Genomic DNA, 22,520 nt, shown 5'->3' on the forward strand with positions numbered 1-22,520 from the left:
CTATGATAAATTCAGCTATTACATTTACACATTGTCAGTTTATTAACACAATGCTCACTCAATGATTTGCAACATCCACAGCACTCCAGGACAGAGGTCATTAGGTCCAAGGTAGAGATTTATACCACATTTTTAATTATTGGAGTATTATTGAGCTGTTACCATGACTACAGATATGCAGTTCATACATGCAATTCTAACAGCCAGAAACCCCACTGGAAATTTCTCCCCAGTGTGGACCCCAATGAAATTAACCACATCACAGTAAAAGGGAAGTGCTCCACAAATGTGATAGTGTTTGGAAGTTATCCACAAAGAAATCCCTTCTCTGGGCAATTACTTCTAAATTTCCTCAAACCCAGAGAAATCTTGTGACAGCAATTCTGTGCAAGATACATCCATTCCATACCTAGAAATCAGATGTCATCTGCAGTGGAGGCTCTAGAGGCATGGTGGTTTAACAACAGTTTGTTAGCAAAATAAATGTAATTCTCACAGTCTTAATCTTAGCTAAGCATTCAAATGTTATAATTCTTTTCCATGGATTAAGATCTCATTCATAGCACAGGATGAGTAGAAATGTAACCACAAATCAGTTTTATCCAAGTTGTCATCAAAATGTAAAAATCTGTCAAAATACCAATTATCATCCAGCTATATGCAGTCTTCAGAATATTAGCCAGTAACAGATTACTAAAAGTACTAAATTGTCACAGAGTATCATCTAACAATGAAAAAGCCATCAAAAATCTTCTCCTCTCTGTCTTCTCTTACAGCACCACTCCATTGGCATCTTTATCAAGCACTCCATTAACATTGAAAACAGAAAACAAAAACAAGAAATGATACAGAAAAGAGACAACAATTACTCCAGATCTGTAACCTTGCTTCTATGCATTTCTGCATAACAGCATCACTTGGTATTAGACTCATGCCATGTCAAATGATCTAATATGAAGAGGTTTCGACACCGACAATCTCAGAACTTCACTGTAGCTCTTAGAACTGCCGCCATTGTATCAGATTGAATAAAGTGATGACAAGGGTGTCCTCCAACCTTTTTTGTGAAAATGATTGCATGGATAGACGTTAACAAATTTTGACCATTTTTGCTTCCCAGGTTTTCCTGTGAAAATGGATAATTGCAAAATCATCCCTTGACTAGTTTTGAGTTAAATTTGGACTTGCCTTGGTTGGTTGATATTATTTATGTGCCTAAAGAATCAGAATCAACAGCCAAAATCCCCCTACAGAATCTGTAACCCCATAATTTTAATATTCAATAGAACAGCATATAATCTAACTTCTCCACATCTGTCAACATGGAGCTGTACTCTTCAAATTAAATTCTAAAGACACAGCAAATTGTTTTTCCTGTCAAGAGAATTAGCTTTATTAAGTTCATCCTGTGTGACAAATTACCAACTTAAGGTAACATCTAGCTGGCAAACATGGTTTTACTATATTAATGCACGTTAATGAAACAAAACTAAATAAATGTAAAGGTGTATTGAGATGGAGTGACCTTTTCTTAAACCACTGTCTTGATCATTTTGTGTTCATGGAACAAGGCTCAAATAATCTGAGTCAGGATCTCATTTACAAATAACCTGCTGCTCTTTACTGTCTAGCTGCCTAGTGTGACCCATGACAACATTTTGTTCTCCACCAATCAGGGTGGTTTACACCATGCAGCCACTATGTGTCCCTGTCCTCATTTGTCAACTCAACACAAAGCTAACTGACAACGAAAGTCCCTTTGATCATATATATATTTTTTTTCTTCTGAGAAGCATTTCAGTATGATGGTACTTGAATTGGATACAAGAGCAATCAGCAAAAGCATAAATGGTCCACGTTGGCTCTGAGCTCCAAATCCTTGCAATCCTAATTTTATACACGTACATTTGAAATTGTACATTTCTAAAATGTAATGAGTATTTCGACCGTGGCGTTTTTTAAGTTCTGACAGCTTCTTTGTTATTATTTCCATTCATGAATGAAAAAATAAAACGTGGTATCTAACTATCAAGCTCAAACTACCCACAGCAATGCTGTTGCTACAGAGACTAGCACAGTGCGATGTCCTGCTGCTATGGATCCTGCAGAAGTCCATGTATTCTAAATTGCGTCTTACTGATGGTTCAGTAATATTTCAAACACTGCTGTTCTACGAGGTGCAAATGCAGAACAGTTCACCAAACAGACCGCAATCATCAAGTAAGGAAAACGTAGAGCATGTTAAGGCAACTTTCATTTACGTAGTCTACACAACGCGTCTAGTCTACACTATAAGAAAAGTGAAAGAACTTAAATGCCATAGGCGTACTAACAGGCAAACAGCCTATCTGGAATGTGGGAACTGTCCTACGTCCAACTTTCAACTCAGCAGACGTAAACACACGCACACGCTCACATCAAGAAGCTCGCGGCGAATGCCTCATATAGCACACCGAACAGCCAAATGTTAATTTCTGTTTCATGGCCTACCTGTACATAGAAGGGCTTTTTCAGCCAGGCCCATACAAGCAGACCCCTCGCCATGGCAAATACTGTACATGTCACAACACCAACCTGCAGGAAAGAAGACCTCAAATGAGCAGAACAACGGAACGAAAATAAACCTGTTTCCTGTATGTTCGCCCGGCTTGCATGTGAACCACAGAAGGACTGCTGCATAGCTGTGCATCATGTGGGTACCCTTACCCAGTCATTTTTTGGTCCTCCGCTATAGACGGATCTCTACAAGTCTTCCTCTCTTGCTGCAAAGCAGCACCTCCCCAATCTGTGTTCTCTTCGTCGAATTGCTGCTGCTGTTAGGCAGAACACCGCTGCATAGTTTAGTCTTGGGAAGTCTACAAAGGTGTAGATGATTTAGCCGACACAAAATGTTAGCTACAACATTATAGTCATAGACTTCCAATTGCGCCGACACAGCTTTGCTATTCGCAATGGTAATCCGATTAAGTAGCTCTCTGATTGGCTGCAATATCCCTGTAGACATAGGCATCAGATATATTTTTTCCCTCGCTACACGTGCTGTGTCTATACTAGTTAACCGATTGACTCGCAGCTGTAATACAAAATGAGATGTAACGTTAATACTGTAACTTGAATTTTGAACGGTCCCGACACACCACACTGATACACGCTCACATGTTCCCTCGCTGCGCTGAGGAATAGTCATTCAGGGATGCCTTTGACGTCAAATACTATCTTTCACTGAGGAAAGTCATCTGTGTCCCCAGTTTCTTTGTTTTTATATCATATGTTAAATCTTATCTGGATACAGTGAACCATTGTTTGACCCCCAAAGCTATTAAGACTAGAAATCTATGTAATGAATTTAATATATTGTTTTTTATATTATTGTCTGTTGTTAAAATCTGTTGTGAAATGCATTGTGTAAATAACGTTTGTTAAAAAAAAGTCGTCTGTGTCAACTTGATTATCTTATGGGTATTCCGAATAACTCTCGGAACAGTAACTAATGGTTACTGTGCACTAGTGGTGCACTAATGGTTACTAGTGGTGCATCTCACTAAATCAGCGATATGAAATTAATCCTGATAGAAAGCGAATATTATAGTCAATAGTACATTGAAAATGTAGGAGGAGAGAGAGCTGATGCTTTTATTGTATAGGTGGCAAAAATAATGGCAGAGAGAAGTTTAATGTCAGAACATTTGTGGAGGTCATGTGAAACCATTCCTGCTATATGCTTGCAGTCCAGCATTATCACCAGTGACCTCCAGTGTTCATATGTAAAGCATTTAAAGATAAATTCGGGACTCTGAGAGCAAGCAAGTTTTCAGAGCCACATCCGAGTCCCAGGCATGTGAGCTCTTCTGCTCCAGGACACTTGAAGGGAATCTGAGCTTTAAACCATATAATTGTAAACAAATCAGGGTGAGGCAGTGTCATTGCAGACCAAATATTTCAATGTATGACATATTTTGACCTGAACAAACAATTGCTTTGCTATGTTTATCATGTTTAACAAGGCTGTTGCAAACTGACAAAAAATGTTAATTAGATTGTTTTTTTATTTTTATTTTTTATTGACATCACATATGCAAGTACATGATATATCATATTTTTATTATATGTGTATGTTTAGTATCCTTTTGTTCCATTTCCCACAAATCTCTCAAACCCTTAGTGCAAATCCTGTGTGCAAAGAATCTATGCACTATATTTGAACACAAAACCCCATTCTCATAAAATCTTCAAGTTGTTTGGGTTACAAAATAAAGTTTGAGTTGGATTGTCAGTTTTACATTGGATCAACAACAGTGGTAATCTGGCATCATTATACACAAAAGCATCTGTGAAAATTGCACAATATAACTTCAATTGTTTGAATCATGCATAACTCTTCTAGTTTTGTGCATATTGTGCTGTTCTGTTTAAGATGTGGGGGACATCCACCATGATTTGCTTTTCCTGTGTGTGCACCACCTGATTAACCCAGATTTCACTTGTCTCCTTAGATTTCACCCCAGGTAAGGGGTGATGAGATACGAGGAGGTAGGCAAAAATACATCCACAAAACCAAGATGTTGCCTGAAGATGCTGGGTTGGGTTTTAAATCGAGGATCATGTATGACTCTACATTTCTGATCGCTGAAGGTTGTTCATTCACCCACTGGGGAGGAGGTGAGTCAGGGATGCATAACGTCAGCAGATAGGAATTTCCAAGGTGCGTAGAGGCTGGTTGGTTTTGGCACCAACACCAACACCCCCAAGTTCTTAACTTCGAATGCGTGTAGCTGTGAGGTGCTAGTGCAGAGAGATGAGGAGGGCTGAGACATACGCAAAGCATCATTTGGCGAGGTTAAACATAAGTCCAGCAGTCATGCCCTGAATGAGCTGAGGCTACCTCTTGGCTCTGGCCGGGGGGATAGTCAACAGGGAAATGGAGTTGTGCAGACAGGATAGTACAATGGCCTGGTCCAGCTGCTGAGTTGAGTAGGTGCTGGCGAATGTTTGGATTCTTTTGTTCTGTGGAAAGAATCTGTTGGATTGACTTGCAATATTCTCTGAGAAGGAGAGATTGATCTAAGATTGATCTAAGAATGTTATAATGTATGGATAACTGTTATTGTTGGTTATGCAGATAAATTGATGCACAGGTATGACACAAAGCTGAAACCTCTGGTTTTCAATTGGATTGTTATATGTATGAATAAATTATTGTTGATATAAAAGTGACTTAAATAGAAAACATTAACAATTCAATGCACACTCATCACAAAGTTTAGCAACTGTATAATACTTATATAAACATGACATACTTACATACATAACACACTATAGATATATAATCATAACATACTTAACACACAAGCCAAAATGCATTTGATTGACCATAGTGACTACAGCATTGGTAGTTTAGAAGTCAGGAGATGGTGGAACAGCCTGTTTCATTCTGTTTTACTTTCTTTTTAACACTTCATGGTGGCACACCACCCCCTTGTGGTTAAGTTGTTAATAATGAGTTGTGCAATAGGAAATGATCTTACTCATGCAAGTTTTAAAATGAAATTAAAGTTAATATAAATGACCACATGTCATGAGTGGCAGTGTAGCATAGTGGTAAGGAGTAAGACTTATAACCGAAAGGTTGCCAGTTCGATTCCCTGCTGGGGAACTGCTGTTGTACCCTTGGGCAAAGTACTTAACTCAGAACTGCTTCAGTAAATATCCAGCTGTATAAATGGGTAATGTAAAAATTGTAACCTATGTAGGTTGATCTGGATAAGAGCATCTGCTAAATTCCAGTGATGTAAAATCTAACTTTAATTGGGTCTAGCTTAAGTAAGTACTACTGGTAAACTTTAAGAGTTATTTTATTGTACTGTCTCCTAATGATAGCTTTCTCAGAGGAATTCTTAGCAGATTGATGATGTTATTGTCAAATGTCACAGCAGAAAGTCAAATGATTTTGGTTGTTAAACACTGAAATGGGAAACACAGGCTTATCTACTTGCCCTATGACTATGTGAACTCATGTGGATCTGTAAATGCTGTCAGTTGAGGACATAATAGAGCCATTGCACAGCATTGAAGCTAGAATACTGGTACTGCATATTCATTACAAGGTAATGCGAAAAGAATTTTTCCATTTTGCATGTTTGTACATGAAACCATAGTTATGATACAGTGTCTGCTGTCAGCATTGGCTGATGATGTTTTTTTTTAGTTTAAATTTCTGTGCATGTGAGTATAAATGAGCATAGATCATTCTACATGACTCGGTATCAATTGGACTTTGCTCTTTGTATCAGCAAAATAGCAACAATATCCAACACTTTTGAGCTTTGTCGAACAGAAACAGTCAAGAGGAAACAGGGTAAATTGTCCAAACACTTTCATGCAATAGCACCATCATAGTGCATTGGGGATATGCAGTTTTTTCAATCAATACAAGTTAGATCAATGCAAAAAATATACATTCTAGAATGTAGATTTTTGTATTTTACCCTTTGCTGAAATAAAAAAATGTTCATCAAACTGTAAACAAAATTGACCAGTCAAGCTGTGAATATTAATTTTAGTATGGAACTATGAGTATTTTGCCTAGGTGTAAATATTCATTTTAGTATGAAACTGTGATTATTTTGTGTCTGTGTCAATATTAATTAATTTAGAAGAAGTACAAAGATGCTTTAGTAAATGGACCCCCTTCTTTTTATTAAAAAGCAAGTCTTAGTGGGGCATTGAGAAAATTAACCTCCGAGGGGCATTCAGAAGCAGGTTTTAAAAATAGTTCTGATTTTCATTATGTGTGGAGATGTGCACTAAGAGGCATGCATTGTTCAGGTTATAGAAGAGAAAGGTTTTTTGTGAAAGTCAAGCATTTTGTGTTCTGAGGGAATTAACCACAGCTAGTGAAAAGCACAATGTGTTACACAGTCCAAGCACTATTTTATTATGTGTCATGAGGTCTAGAGTAGCATACAAATACGTGAAAGCTTGCAGAGTGTTCACATATTTGTATGCTCAAAGTTATTTGATTAAATTGCACTAGGGTTTTGCTGAGATTATGCACAAAATTATAGGACTGACCTTAGTACTGAACATTCCCAATGTAAATACCAACTAGGTTCTGCATACTACAACTATCTTACCTGCATATTACAATTAACAGTTTTTGGCTGAGCATCAATAACGGACCGTCATAGTTACATCATGAAGAAACAATAATAAACCACCTTGAAACAAATTACTTAATAAGAAGTTACATGGGACTCCAGCTAGCCTGAGCAGTAGATTCTACTTGCAGAAGTATCCCTGCCTCTGTAAACCTAAATCTTAATAAGCGCTTAGTCAATTAAGCACTTAGTCAAAGCATATGAATAAAATGTTTTCTGTAAGAAATTTCTAAAAACATGTTGTTAATACCAAAAATTGTCATTTTAAAATGTATTTTATTATATCAGATGATAATATGAAAAGGGTTCATTTGGAAATTCCCTCAAACAAAAAAATGAGCATTAGCTAAGCACAAATTTTGCATCTTGTATCCTGCATTGGATGTTTTCCAATGATCATGTTTAACATTTCTCACAAATTAATGGTCATGTGCTTTAGAACAAAATCCCTGTTAGCAAGCCAGTGCTCAGTATCTATTGCCACAGAATCCAGTCAGTAAACTCCTTGGGCCAGAGTGAAAATATCAATTAGCTGCAGGGTGCTGGCAAGGCCTGTCTCATGACTAACTTGAAACACTTTGTACACAGTGTTTGTTCTGTGTGGACTATTTCCAGCCCTGTGAGGCGTACATAAGAAGCTGGCCTCCCCCCTCAGCCTGACAGAAACACAGAGGGGTGAGCCACCGAGCAGATAGGAGGGAAAGTGTCTCCAGTTGTCCTTTCATAAAGCTCTTCAAAGGCCAAGTGCAGCCAGTGGACAAAGTGTGGTCTGCACAGCTCCTACTGATTGTGCTCCCAGACCCTTCCAATTGTGCATATGTCTACAGCAGAGATGAGCAAGAGCCATGGTAATGTCACGGAGATGGGACGGGAGCGTCACAGTCCTGATGGTGGCACCAAGCCGCCCCAACTCAGCCGGATGGAAGACATGCAGCAGGGGACTGGGAGCTTGTTGGACAAGAAGTCTGAGATGGGTATGTTAATATGGGGGTGGGGTGGGGGGGATTGGGTACTTGGGTACAGGCTGTACATTTGAAGCTGCTTACTTTTGATTCTTCTCGTAAATTTTCGCAACCTATTTCTAACACTGTGGCCTTGTGATGCATGTTGTCATCTGGTCATTCGGGCTCGGCAAGCTCGCAGCATGTTACACAAGGTGTCAGTCTGAGCACACTCTGTGCGCCCCCTTCCCCCTCACCCCTTGCAGTGCTGGACCTCGAGCAGAAGGTGCAGCGCAGCAAGAGAGAGCGCCGCAACTCCCTGCACCGCACGCTGCTGCTGGAGAGCCAGATGAAGACGGTGCGCGGCGAGCTGTCGGACACGCTGGACCAGCTGCAGGAGCTGCGGAACGTGCTACGCCGCTCGCAGCAGAACGCAGAGGAGCGCAAAGCTGCCATGGACAAACTGGCTGCCGGGCTCCGGTGAGGCTGCCCCCACCTCCCCCGTGAAAAAAAAAAACCCTTCCTCTATATTCTACCTGTCCCTCACCATCCAGTTGCCAGTGTTCCACAGGCAAGAACACTCCGCCATCCCCAGATGCGAACACTTTTGGTAAAGGAGGAAAGAATGAAGGTCCCAGCACACCGCAACACACATCCTTATTATGAAGTATGACAAATATGCATCAAATCTGTTGGTAATTGCTGTTTTTCTGTCACGACAAAGTTCACACTTCTTCATGCGTCCGTGTTGGTGATGGCTGATACATATTTTGGGTTTGGGTGAGCCGCTACAGGCAGTATATTGCTTTTCTGTCATATGTGAAATTCACTCCACAGATTCGTCACCCTTTGTTAGATGAAACCCTCAGAATGGGATAAATTATCAGCTTTTAGTCTTTATACTGGTGACACCAAGATGGATTTTCTTGTGTACCAGCATTTATTTGTGTCAATAGTCTTAACTAGCACTAATGTTAATAGCACTTTGTATAAATCATTTTTTATTGATCTTTATGTGACCTTTTATTACTCTTGTCAACAACTTTGGGGCAATACTGTTTGTCATTGAACACATAAGGAGTTTGACACACCAGTCATTGGTTAATTGGTATGTGTATATCTGACTGTGTAGAGACTTGATTCTTGCTGTGTGTGAAAGATCGGTACATTTGCTCACCACTCTCCAGAACTGGTGAACATGCTGTTCCCAATATCATAAGGGGCCAACAGAGGGGGGTCACTGTCTCTTCTTTGTGTATGTGAGGAGGGGTGTGGGTCTTTGTTGGGTACCTTACCTTACCTTCTCTACTTACACCCTGTAGTTCATATAATATGAAAAGAAAATATCAGAGATTTTCTCAATGTTATCATAAGATAATGCCTTTCATATTGTTTCATTAAACTGGGCTGTTACTGAGTCTTCCCAAACTTGCATTTACATTTAATACTCTGGTTCAAAGTATGAATAGTCCAAACTTGAGCCGTGAAATATATGCAAAGGGTACTATCTAATCTTTGACATGAAGAGGCCATATAAATAGTAAAGCGTGTCATAATGCCTTTTCATCCACATTTATATTAGTTACCTTATAGGGGTCCCAGTTCTTCAGTGTGGGTAACATGGGAAACATTTGGCACATAGTAGTGGACTGTGGTCTCTGCTGCTGCTTCCATGATGACTGGTCAGCCTATCTGTCCAAAATGGGTGTTAGGAAGCCACAACTGGCTAATAAAACATAATTGACTGATTAACTAAATAAAAACAAATTATTGAAAAACAACCACAGCAACAATACAGCTTGGGATTTTTTTAACAGTCCCATTAAGAACAATATGAGCTACTCTGCATTACTATGGGGACCACTGGCAATGGTGCCAGCACATGTGACCTCCCTATACACAGGCCTGATTATTAGAGCAAAGTGAACAGACCTGCAGGGCATTATCTGTGTTTTTTCCTGGTTTGGTCTTGTGGAGTCATAAAGAGGCCCGAGGGGATCTGGAGTTCATGTTCCTGGTGTTCACCAGCATTGAGGCTCTTGACACATGTTTCTTCCCCAGGATCCTAACAGCTGTGTACAATCACTTTAGCACATTACAAAACTGAAGGCTTGGAGCTCTCCGCTCTTTGTGTCTAAAGCCATAGTGCTCTAGGGATGTGAAGTGTGAAGGATGTTCATTTGCCCTGCCATATCCAGCAGTTTCAATAAGGTGACAAAGTATGGAAAAATTTAAGGCTGGTGCAATAAAATCAATGAAAAATAATGTAAGTCCCTTGATTTTATTGTTATGTGTGCTGTGCACTGGTGAATCGAAACTGTACTGACAAAAATGATCTCTAATGTAAAAATACTGAATAAAGAAATAAGGAAACAAATAAAGGAATGGAATAGAAATATATTTTAATTGTTAAGTTTTTATTGTTATGGGCAATCATTCATCATATGGTTCAATGTGCATGGATACACAGGTGTATCAGCTGAAATTGGAGCAAAGTCCTCATCATCTGTAAGTAAATTTACCAAGTTAAGGCAATGGTTGAAGGGAATCTGGGACTGTGTCAGCGGACAGCACCACACTGTGGTTCTCTCTGGGAAGTGATTAGATCTTTTCTGAGAATCTCTGACATTCTGTTTGTGCGTGTGCTCATAAGGAAGATTCAGATGGAGCAGAAGAATACCATTAGACATAGATATACTCAAGTAGTAGCTCTCATTTTGTGTTTGTCTTATCATTAGTTCTTTTTATAATACATTTTCCCATTCATCACTTCATTAATATGACACAAAAATAACAAACGTACACCTATGATACGTTTCCAAGTAATACAAGCATCTAGCCATGAAATTACATAAATGATCATCATCACACTTTTGCATTGACATGCAGCTATTTCGATTTCTATCTAGCACAAAGGTCTTGTTGTAAGTATAGTATATGAGCCCTTTCAGCCCATCCTTCTCAGATATGCCAGAAATGGTGCCCCAGAACCACACACCAGCAACACTTCTATTGACAGCAGTCATTGAAGAGGCAAAGTAGTATCTCCCACAAGTAAGGTTCAGCACTCCTCCCTGATATATTTCTAATTTGCTGAGTCAATAACACCTTCCTGCTGTAATTATCCTCACAAAGTAAATAAGCAGAAGCTGCTGTCTTTGTGATACAAACCACAACAAACACAAAATGTAAGATATAATACAAAAAAATGCAATGGCCCCAGAACAGAGCCTTGAATTACTCCAGGAGAGTGGGGACACTGAACAGAGTGATTCTACCCAGAAAGAGCTAACATAAGATGCAGTGTCATGCAAGTTCACACTTCACAAGAGCTAGCTCAAAGTTCAGTTCACACAGATTAAAATGAACAAGTTCACATACATAGTTCACAATTTTAAATTTTGAACAAGTTCACAGTCCCGGTTCATTTCTTCCATTTTTTAAATGAGCTGCTCCAGGGACTATTTTAATGCATACGTCCATGTACGCAGTGATTGTTATGCGGGATATGGGCAGCTGGTTGCGAGCTGTCGAGCTGTCTTTCTGATGAGTTGCACTAACAGAAACGTCTCAAGTATGGAATAACGCCGTCTGTGGTTATTCATCAAGCAGTAACTTTAACACACTCAAGGATTCCGAATCTCACGCAAGGCTGAACGAGCTCAAGTTCACATTCTTTAGTTGCAAACGGATATGTTCAAGCTCAAGTTCACCGTTCACAGAAAAAAAGACCATGTTCAACGAACGCGATCTTTTAACGTGCTCATGCACAACACTGAAGATGCAGCCTTACTATCTGTCCTTCCCCTGTTTTCTTTGCTGAGGAAAAAGTCTGTCAGGAATCATAAGGCTGAAAAACAAAGCCACAAATGTTTTTATGTATCTTAGAAGATTTTTCTCCTTGCTTCATACTGAGAGGAGATATAGTTTTCACATCGGTCTGCAGTACTGTCCTGAAGCACTCAAAATATGTTGCTGGATCAGAATGATTCTTTGACAGACACTAAAATAAGGTCCCCGGTGTGAATTATAGTGCCACCCAGCAGGAGTAACAAGTTTTTCAACTGAAAAAACTGAAGGGGTAACATTAGCCAGAGCAGTCCTGGTGTTATCTAACCGAGGACATGTGCAAAGGAGGAAGCAGGCTAATGCAGCTGTTTCAGCAGATGTTTCTTATGCAAGACTCTACATGAGAATCGTTCGCAGATCCTTTCCTCTGGTCTGTAAAGCTTCATCCAGATGGGAAAAGATGTGGTTCTATGAAGAGGTCATCTTGCTGGCCATTGTCAATCCACAAACAGTGCTACTTGTCTATTTTATTCATGTTTTTTTCTGGTTGTAGTGGTCAGTTTTGTCTATGCAGCTTTAAGTCACACCCCCCCAACTGCACAGTCAATGATGTAAGTGTCAATGTTACTTATTTTAACTTCTTACACAGCACTATAAGTTTGATGGTTACTGAAATAAATTACAAAGGTTGTATAAATAATGCAAAAAATATTACACTTACCTGAATTCATTATACAATGCTCAGGGCAAAGCAAATTCCTCAGCTTTGTGTAATGAATCTGGGACTAAATATAAACACCTCTGTCAGATGTTAGCGCTGCCATGACTGTTATTAAATTTACCACGAAGAAACAACAGACATTTTTCATATGAAAATGCAGTGACATCCCCCATTCCAAACCCAGCTTCAAAATAGGATAACAAAGTGAACACATTCACTGCTGGAATGTATGAGAACTGAGTGGCCTTTGTGGATTTGGGAAGGGGTTATGTATTTCATAATGAGGGTATTATGTAATGCTGTGGATGAACTCTGTACTTCAACCTGACCACACATCATGGCTGCCTCCCTCGTCAATGTCACATCATGGCTGCCTCCCTCCAATCTTATGAATCACTGTGGATCGCTTTACGTAATGGCTTTGCCTGACATGACCTTGACAGGCATACAGGAAATTCTTCTGTGACGGCCACAGAATTCCTTGAGACCTCATCTCAGGCACTTTGAAATCTAATGATAATGCACACAATAGAAAAAGTACAATAAATTTTCAGAGAGTTTTCAGAGGGTTGACAAAACTGTCCCTGGCTGTGGAATCATATGGTAATTACTCACTCAGTAAGAGGCCCAAAACAAAACATATTCTTACAACTGAAGAAGGATGGGTTGGTAATTTATTCTATCCTGCTATTTTGTTATAAATGCCCTATAAACAAAAACATGTTTACTGTCTGTTTTAAATTTTGCATTTTTACCTCATTTAAACTTCAGCTGATCATTTCTTAAGACTATTGCCACCACAATGAGTCATTATTGATATATTCATGTTATGCATGTGGTCTAAGATAATCTTTTTAGTTAATATTTTCTGTAATTCTCTCACGGTAACTTTGATTATTTTGGGAATATTTCCACTGTATTTGGTAAATTGCATGATATATTAAAATATACATTTTCACAAGTCTCCTCTACTGTCATGGGTTTTAATGCACATCAACACTAAATGGTGCCATTGAACAATGTGGAGATCTCTTGGCATTGGCAAGATCTTGGCCAGGAAACTCAACGAAAGCACACAGGTTGAACATGTACATAGCACGCTTTCTCTCTAACAAACTCTCACAACCACATAGACAGGTGTATACACACACACACACACACACACACATTCAGACATACATACACACATAGACACATTAACACCGCTCCCCCTGGAACAGGTTTGGCCTCTTCTTGACTCTTCTACTGCCTATCCATGGACACAGAACATCATCTGCTTGGTGCCTTTTCACATCTGCTTGGTTAAGTGCCCCCTGCTGTTCAAAAATATTGTTACTGTTGAATCACTCTCATACTGTTTGGCTTTTAGTCAATTTCTGTGGAATATAGGTTAGCTACTCCAATGCCACATCACTGTGACACTTGTTCTACATTTTACAAGTCATTTCTTTATTTTTACCCAAATTTTAGTTTCTCAGTCTATAGCATAAAGGACTGAGTGAAGTCTGAATGAATGAAGCCACAAGCATTATATATATATTATTATTGTATTATTATGTTATTATTATTATTATTATTATTATTATTGTTATTGTATATAAAATGAAAATGGGGTATACTTTTCTTAAGTAACTATCATAATTCTTTATTGTTACTATCTTGAGATCTAGTATTACCTTGTGCAAATTCATTACATTTTGTATTATTTTTTCTTAATCATCATGCAAAGACAAGACTGTCCTCAATCTTTCAATATATTTTAGATTAATTCTGACAAACCCTGTTATAAATCAGACTCTTGCTGATACTAGTTTCCATGCGTTCCATTGAGATTTTTATGATTTATCACTAACAAAGCCTTTTCATTGTCACAAATCTGAATGTCACACCAAATGATATAGTGTCACACCAAAGAACCACACCACACCACAATTTGTCAGTGCAAAAACGTGTATTATATGCATTTAACATTCAAACAAAAACAGTTTAAGAAAAATCACACAAAAGTGTGGAACCATGTGTCACTAAACACTTGGGTGTTGGACAAAGGACCATATTTCTAGTGAGGAACACACTAAGAGTATCACTTGCATAGTATTGTCTGGTAAGTATTGTTTACAGTTAAGTCTGCTGAATATTAACTACTGGTAAGTATTGATCACTCATATGTCAGGTAAGTATTGATTACTCATAACTACTGGTAAGTAAATCAGTTATATCAACAAGGTTGCTGAACAGTGAGGTTATTTCTGCTTTCATAAATATTCTTTTGAAACATTCATTTAATACAGGGCATAAGTTCATTCTAGTAAATGAGTTAAACAACAACTCAATATCACAAGTTAATGATAAGTTTCTTGCTATGTCAGCTGAAGTTTTTGTGTCTGTGTGTGTTCACACTTCATTATACGTAAGCCAGTCGTATTTCAAGAGTGTGGCAAACCGACTGCATGGCTTGGGTTCTGATATTCCACAGACAATGGCAGACAGATGATAGAAAATGCAGTATGATTTGTTTGGCCAGACAAAAGCATTTTTCTTTCCAAGTTGTTCCATACAGTTCACCTGCGAGGAGTTCCAGGTGACCTGCGTGAATCCCCATGTATAGGGAATACTGCTCATGAGGAAGCAGTTTGCTCGATTGCAATATTGAGTTGCTGGCCCATCACTCAGGACATGCAGGGTGTCGATTGCATGGTCGTTTCTTTTCTGGAAATCATCTATACCTGGCTTTATGTGTGCCCACACTGCACATTCATCATGTCATAAGGACTCTGAAATTGTGGCATAGCACTGGGAGCCACTGACTGAGTAGGCAACTCCAGTGTGTATTGTTGCCTGTTGTCTATTGCCACCGAAATGAAAGGCCTGAATCACAGTGTTTAGTTTACAGGCAATGTTCTGAGAAGTCAATGTGCAAGACCATCTCATTGTTTTTAAGGTTCTCTTTGACGTGCCTGAATTGCTGCAATTGCACCATTAAACTGGTGACTCGCAATCTCCTCCAGCCCCTTCTGGAACACTTTGTTCAGCTCTCCTAGTGGCCCCCTTTTAGTTTTTTAATCAAATTTTTGTAGGTTTTCCCGCCAACCAGAATGTCCTCCTTTTGCCACTGCTGCCATGTTGCAGCGTCAGTTGGACTGTGGTCACTAAGCTGCACCTCATTAAAGCAGCACTCTGTGCACTGGCGATGCATGCATCTTCCATATTCTGCATTGCACGTTATACTTGAAAGGAGTGCAGAAAGGCTTTTCGTGGGACCAAGCCTCTTTTTGCAAGACTGTCAATCAGGAGACACTTGCATGTTGGTAACACGCACATGTGTTGCGGTCACTTGACTTGGCTTTGCCTCTGTTATATAAAAAGGTCTGTACCTTGTAAACTGCCTGTAAGAATTGTGGTGTTCTCTCTCACATTTCTGCATGAGGCCTTATGGAGATCTTTTAGAGAGCTGGTAAGTATTCTTCTTTGTTTTTTTCTCTTTCCTGCCTACTGTGTCCTTCTTCCCTGGGAGAAGAATGCTGTTTTCGTCCAACAGCAGAAAGGACTCCACTTGATATTTCTTCACCTTCCCAGACTTTTTGCATTGTAGCAAGCAGTGTTTCTCACTGACTGTTAGCTTTATTCTTTTTTGCTGTTGACTCTGTTTTCTATATTTCGTAGCCTTCAGTTTTTCTTCGTAGACTTTTCTCATTAGTACCTTATTTCTGTTTTTCTGCCTTCTTAACTGAGTCTTAAGCTTCTCTATCTCTGCTCTACAAGGGCTTGGTGGTGGTGATGTTGGTGGACTTTCCTGGTTTTGTGCTGAAACAGGATGTTCTGGTGTGCTACACTGCACTGGCACTGAGTCAATCTGAATTTCCACTTCATGGTTAAATGAGTTTTCTGGGGATGAAGGGGTTAAGTTCATTACCATTTGTAGATTTCCTTTCTTTGTTCTGTATTTTAACTGTGCATTCCTCCATAATTCTCTAAGCTTTTCTCTTCATGATGGTGGAAGGGACTTCACTCTGAATGCTTTGATTTCTTCTCTTTGTATCTGTTAACAGAGAAACAAAGCAGTGTATTCAAATATTTTAAATACATACCCAATAATTACACTGAATTAATTGTAATTAATTATAATAATTAATTATAATAATATAGACAACATTCATATTATTGTTGTCTTTAAAACCAGGATTTGTTTATGTCAGAATACTATAATAGAAATATAAAATGTCAGAAATATTTAGCTTTTGTAACCAAGGCTATATTGTGTGTGTGTGTGTTTGTGTGCATCTTTCAGAGCTGCGAGATTCTCGCATATCCAGTGGTTTTCAACTCTTTCAATGGCCCCAGTGCAATTACACATGTTGCACCACTGGCATATTACTCTACCTACTGCCTAGTACTCTATCAATAAGTTTAACGTTTCTATTTACTTTGCTCATCTTTTTCTCAGGACTTCCTCTCTCCTTGCAGGATCTGCGTTTAATCTCTCCCTGTATCTCCATGTTCTTTCTGCACTTGTCTCCTTTCTACTGTATCTGCCTCAAGCTGAGAAAACAAAAAGGAAGCACACAAGTGAGTAAGTACGACAAATGGAGTGGGTAAGTATGGATTAAATGTGACAAATGGAGTAGGTAAGTATGGATTCCCCTGAGTGGAGTAGGTATCTTTTTTCATGTGATGATAGACAAAAAAAGTGTTAAAAAGGACAAAACATACATTAAACTTAGCTATTAGTTATAAAATACAAGAATAGATTGTTAGTTCAAATGAATAATTATTCTGTGTGTAGGAAAACACAGGTCATATCATATGGTGTGACAGATGGATCATATGAACTGACAAGCAAAACCTGTCACACAATATGATGTAGTGTCACACCATATAAGGTTTCATGCACTTGGCACAACATTGGGCCTTGTGGTTATACGCTAGCATCCTAACAGCATACCCATGTAACCTGCAATATGGTAACATAGATTTAAAAGTAACAATGAAAAAAAAATCATTCATCCCATCAGAGACTGGGAAAGGGTACTGAAGTGGGAGTGCCAAAAAAGATTTGATTTGTTAGATTTGATTTATTAAAAAATGACAAGAGACAACTCACCTTGTAACCAGTTTCCATGTCCTTCTGAGATGTTTTCTGTACTTCCTGATTGAACAAGGACCCCTCCTCCCCAAGGGTCTCCAAATAATTGCCCATTTAAATATCACAATATAGTGTCAAACCATATGATATCCATTTCTGGGACAAAATCTTTTTGATCAGAGCTGATAAAATATTATGCCTGGACTTTGAGCAGACTCAGAGTTGCATTTATTTTTCTTAGTTTTATTCTAGTTTAAACTTTTTGATGAATGAGTGAGGAATTGCATAAATGTTCAGTTGTGTTCACATAAAGAAGCATGTTCTGAACAACATAAAAATGTTTTTTTGACAAATTTAATTTTCATTTATTCGTGTTTGATGTTTGGAACCACATAGAGGCCATGTCACGTCTACCACCCGCATATACATATACATAGTGTATTTTTATATTGTGTTATATTGTGTAGGTTATGACGTTCAAGAAAACACTTGTAGATAATATTCTATGACTCCTCCTTACACTGAGTTTCATGAGGTTCTGAGGGGAGATTTTTGACTTGTCAGACAGGTAGAATTGTTTGAGGTACTTCCTATTTGATTTGGTTTTGTTCCACATTACTAAATATGGAAGGCGCTGCACACTCCATAGACTTTCTGCTGGATTCATGATTCATACAGTATTAATGTATTACCAATGATCACCTTGTGTCTGCACCACACTCTGTCCAGGCTGGAAGTTCAGGTCAGGAAACACATTTACTGTCAGAGATGGAGCTGCTAAGGGAGGAGCTGAACTCACTCACCATACCATACTCTCACAAAAGGATGGTATGTGAATCCTTATATTGATGAGATTTTTACATATCTCTGTACTATCCAGAAGCTTTAAAACGTAGAACAGCTGCTAGTTCCTGCTCCCTTCAAACATAGACTCAGCAACAAATTCCTGTTCCCCTCAAACATAGACTCAACTGCTAATTTCTGCCTGCAGCCCTTCCCATATTGGGAGGTACTTGTGGGTTTTGAAGGAGTGTCAGGGAGTGGTCCTCACATATAATGGAAGTACAGGCTTTTGAACAGTAGAATTAAATGCTGTTATGTGTTCCCTTTTCTGACAGATCTCTCTGGATCTGGAATTAATAGGGACTCTGCCTAGTACTGATGGTGCTCTGTCTCTCAAGTGATACACAGCTAAATGAAAACAGAGTCAGGCTGCAGTCAGGGCTTTTAACTAGTACCACATGTATCACAACAGCTGCTTTTTTACCTCCTTCATTCACTTTTCTTACTTGGCCCACCAGGGTATGTGACGATCATCACTCTGCACTATTTTACTAAGTCTAATGAAGATGCACATCACGGCTTCAGCATAATGCGGGTTTACCATAGACAACTTCCGTCTCCTGAGATTTAAGGAAATGTCCATACAAATACGGCCCCTATTTGCATATCAGTTGTACTGAGTATGACTTGACATGATTTTGGCATGGATCCAAATTGATGATGTGTACTATTGTGCACTTGGAAGATTTTATTTTTCTGTAAATTTGCTTTCTGTTCATGAAGAAATCCTTACTGTAATGTGCAAATAAGAGTTTTGATTTAGGAGGTGTTGAAAGTCAGTAGTGATTGCTGTAGCTGTCAACCACTACAAGCTAAATCTCATGTCACATTTACAGAACATAGAATTTAAAGGATGCAGCCAGTTCAGACTGGTAAATTCCTATATCACAGCTTCAGTGAGAGACCTCAACACAATCAAAATAAGTCTGAGGCTATTTTAAACAGGTCACAACCATTCCTCCTGAATACAGTAGGTGGTTTTAGGAGGGCTGACAAGATGAGTATGGTAAAAAGGGTCATGCGTTTTACCCTTGATGAAGGTATTTCTGACATGTTAAAAATACAGAGTTTTAAAAATATTCATTAGCATGTTTAAATGCCTTTCCAAACAAATATCATAAGAAGGATTTCAGAGAATTTGACCAAAGGGCCAGTCTAAAATTAATAAAAGGCTGAATAGTGGCTTCCAAAAAGCTGACCATGGCAAAGCCACAGGGCTAAGTTCATAAAATTATCAATAACGTGGATGATGTTGTAGTTTGCTGGTTACTTAGCGAACTAAACTTGCTTTAAACCTTTGGGCTTTGTGAACACTTGCAATGTCCTTTTTGAGCCAGCTGAGGAAGGTTTTGTTGGAATCCAATTGCACCTGTTTCAAGTGGCTATGCAAGTTTGGGAGGGGAGTCCATAACACATTAGCTGAAACCTGTTAAACCACTTTCCAACATTAAAAGTAAGTAGCTGCTTTATCAAGGTGCCAGTTGTTCTCTGCAGCTCACCTTCTGCGCTCCCTTCCTGTCTCTTTACATTCTTGCTGATGTTGTCCACAAAGACTCTACAACATGTTCAGCCTGAGGCCAAATCCAGATGCAAATCCAAATCCAGCAGAATTCCCATGAACGCCTTCCCATGAAACCACAAGAAACCACAGCTGGGACTGGCTTGTAAAGGTACTCTCAGACTGAGCCATGTATTTACATGTCATCCATCCAGGAGTGAGAGATCACCCACATGCAGACCAACACCTCCTCTCTGTGATTTGCCCTGATCTTTGCAGACTATGAGCCCATAGTATAGCAGCCTTCTCAGATACACAGCTACAAGAATATTATTTATAATGGGTAGGAATTTTTTTTTGATGTGTGAATACATGCAATTCAATGAAAAGTGTGACAGTAATTACAAAAATGACTATCACACCTCTGAGCTGATGTGTACTGTCAGACCTGCCTCCAGCCAACTCCCTGTTCAGCCACGCCCATGCTCTGGGTCGCCTGAGTTCTAACCACACCTGCAGCAAATTCAACTAATCACCACTGGGGGATTTAAGGACTGCCATTTCAGGCAACTCTTTGTGAGGTGTTTACCTGTCTTTTTTGACCTTGTTCTTTGTCTTGCGATTCAGATTGGTTGCACGGATTCCAGTTTAGCCCTCCATGCGGTTTTGACCCTGGCTTGTGTTTTTGACCTTCCCAAGGATACAGATTTGGTGGACTTCTTCATTAAAGTACCAGAGCTCTGCACTTGGGTCTTCTGTCTCTTTCATTACATGTACTGTGTTGTGAGTGTGCTGTGCTGTTAGCTACCCACACATTGGCAGGGAGAAGGAGTGAGGAGGTAATGGGAAAAGGAGGTTAGGTGGGGTTACATCATTCACTAATGGCCTAAAAGAGTTAAAACCCTGCAGCGCTGCAGGTGAACTGAGCCTCTGATACCAGGTTGGATTTTATTTGGCATGAAATAGGGATGGAATGGGCCACAGCAGGAAATGAAAGCGGAGCCACATCTGGGGATTATTTTCTCCTAATGCCACTCCTAAATCGCCCCTGAGCCTGTTTTCCGGGAGGAGCGGGTGCAGGGTCATCCAGGGGAGCACGACAGCAGAGGACACTCCTCCAGTGTCACAGCTGAAATCAATGATGAGAGACTTGTGAGAGCCTGAGAAGAGAGAGTGAACACTGAATACTAATTTGCAAGGTCCTGGCAAACATGCTCTTGACTGACAATGCTACATCATAGTTACCCTGACTATGAAGCTGGTGAGGTGAGAGTGATGTGCTGGAATAGCTCTGCACTTATGCTCACTCGCACGGTGTGGCGCGTTGGTTGGGTATGTTTCCATTGTTCACAGTGGTTTGTCACAGGAGATGTGTCCTGTTTACTCATGTCAGTGGGCTACATTCATGAACCAACAGCACAAACAGAGCTCCACCCCTGTTTGCATTCACACTTTATTTTAGTATAGCAGTAGGCAAGACTGCAACAAACCAAGCTGAATATAATAGTAAAAGGAAGGTTGTGTGTGTGTGTATGTGTGTTTGTGAGTCTTTGAGGGAGAGGTAGTGTTATACATGGGGGCAGAATGTATCCGTATCGATGTGTGAAACAGAGACAGAGAATGTGTGTGTTTGTGTTAGGGAGAGAGAAAGACTGACAATGTGACTGCTCAATGTGTACACTGTATGTGTATGTGAGGGAGAGGGAGACAGAGAGACAGTGCTGGCTGCTGACAGGCAGGGACAGAATATATGATTCTGATGTGACCGTGTGTGTGTGTGTGTGTGTGTGTGTGTGTGTGTGTGGGCGCGCGCATGTGTACATGTATTTGTGAGAGAAAGAGAGACAGAGATAGAGAGAGACCATGCTGCAGGCAGACAGGGGCAAAATTTGCTGACAATGCACTGGAATGAGGACAGGGAGGTCCCATCCCCTACCAGCGGCAAACAGCAACATTCAGCCCTACAGGGGTGGAGATATATGCCTTTCTACTTTCTACTCACAAAGCCAAATGGGAACGAAAAGTGTCTAAATACCGCAGCTGCTCTTGTGCCGAACAGACAAAGTTCATAGATCTGTCTTGCACTTAATAGACCAACAATAGCAGTATTTATTGATCGAAAAACATGTATGAACGCATTTGAGGGATTCCTGCATCTTGAATCATGGCAAACGGTGCCATACTAAAATAGACAGTAACTTTCAAAATGACGCATGTCTCTATGCATCACTGTCTCTGTTGTGGATACAGGCAGATTGTTTTGCCTAGCGTGCTTGATCGCTTTCCTGTTTCAAACACACATTTGATCACTTTCCTGTTTTCAGAAAAGAGGATGTGAAGTGCCTTAATGTGGGCAGGGCCAGCCATGTGAGTCTCAAATGTCAGACTCTGCAGAGGTGCCACTCAGTGTAGAAACCTCACCCTAATATTTTCTTCTAAAATACGTTCAGCATCATACAGTATGGTCCTACCTTGGCTGTAGTTTTCC

General features: G+C 39.6%; 1 protein-coding gene across 1 annotated transcript in view; it reads right to left on the reverse strand.

Annotated features, from left to right (window-relative positions):
- The window catches only part of LOC118773139 (divergent protein kinase domain 1A-like), a 28,756-nt gene extending 25,809 nt beyond the window's left edge, over window positions 1-2,947 (reverse strand). Inside the window, exons 1-2 of the mRNA XM_036521924.1 lie at window positions 2,707-2,947; window positions 2,491-2,574 (exon numbers count right to left, since the gene is read on the reverse strand). Of these exons, the coding sequence (XP_036377817.1) occupies window positions 2,491-2,544 (54 nt within the window). The 5' untranslated portion in view covers window positions 2,545-2,574; window positions 2,707-2,947. The remainder of the gene's footprint in view (window positions 1-2,490; window positions 2,575-2,706) is intronic.
- Window positions 2,948-22,520: the final 19,573 nt, after the last annotated feature.

The sequence above is a fragment of the Megalops cyprinoides genome, chromosome 2 (genome assembly GCF_013368585.1).
Source record: "Megalops cyprinoides isolate fMegCyp1 chromosome 2, fMegCyp1.pri, whole genome shotgun sequence".
NCBI lineage: Eukaryota > Metazoa > Chordata > Actinopteri > Elopiformes > Megalopidae > Megalops > Megalops cyprinoides.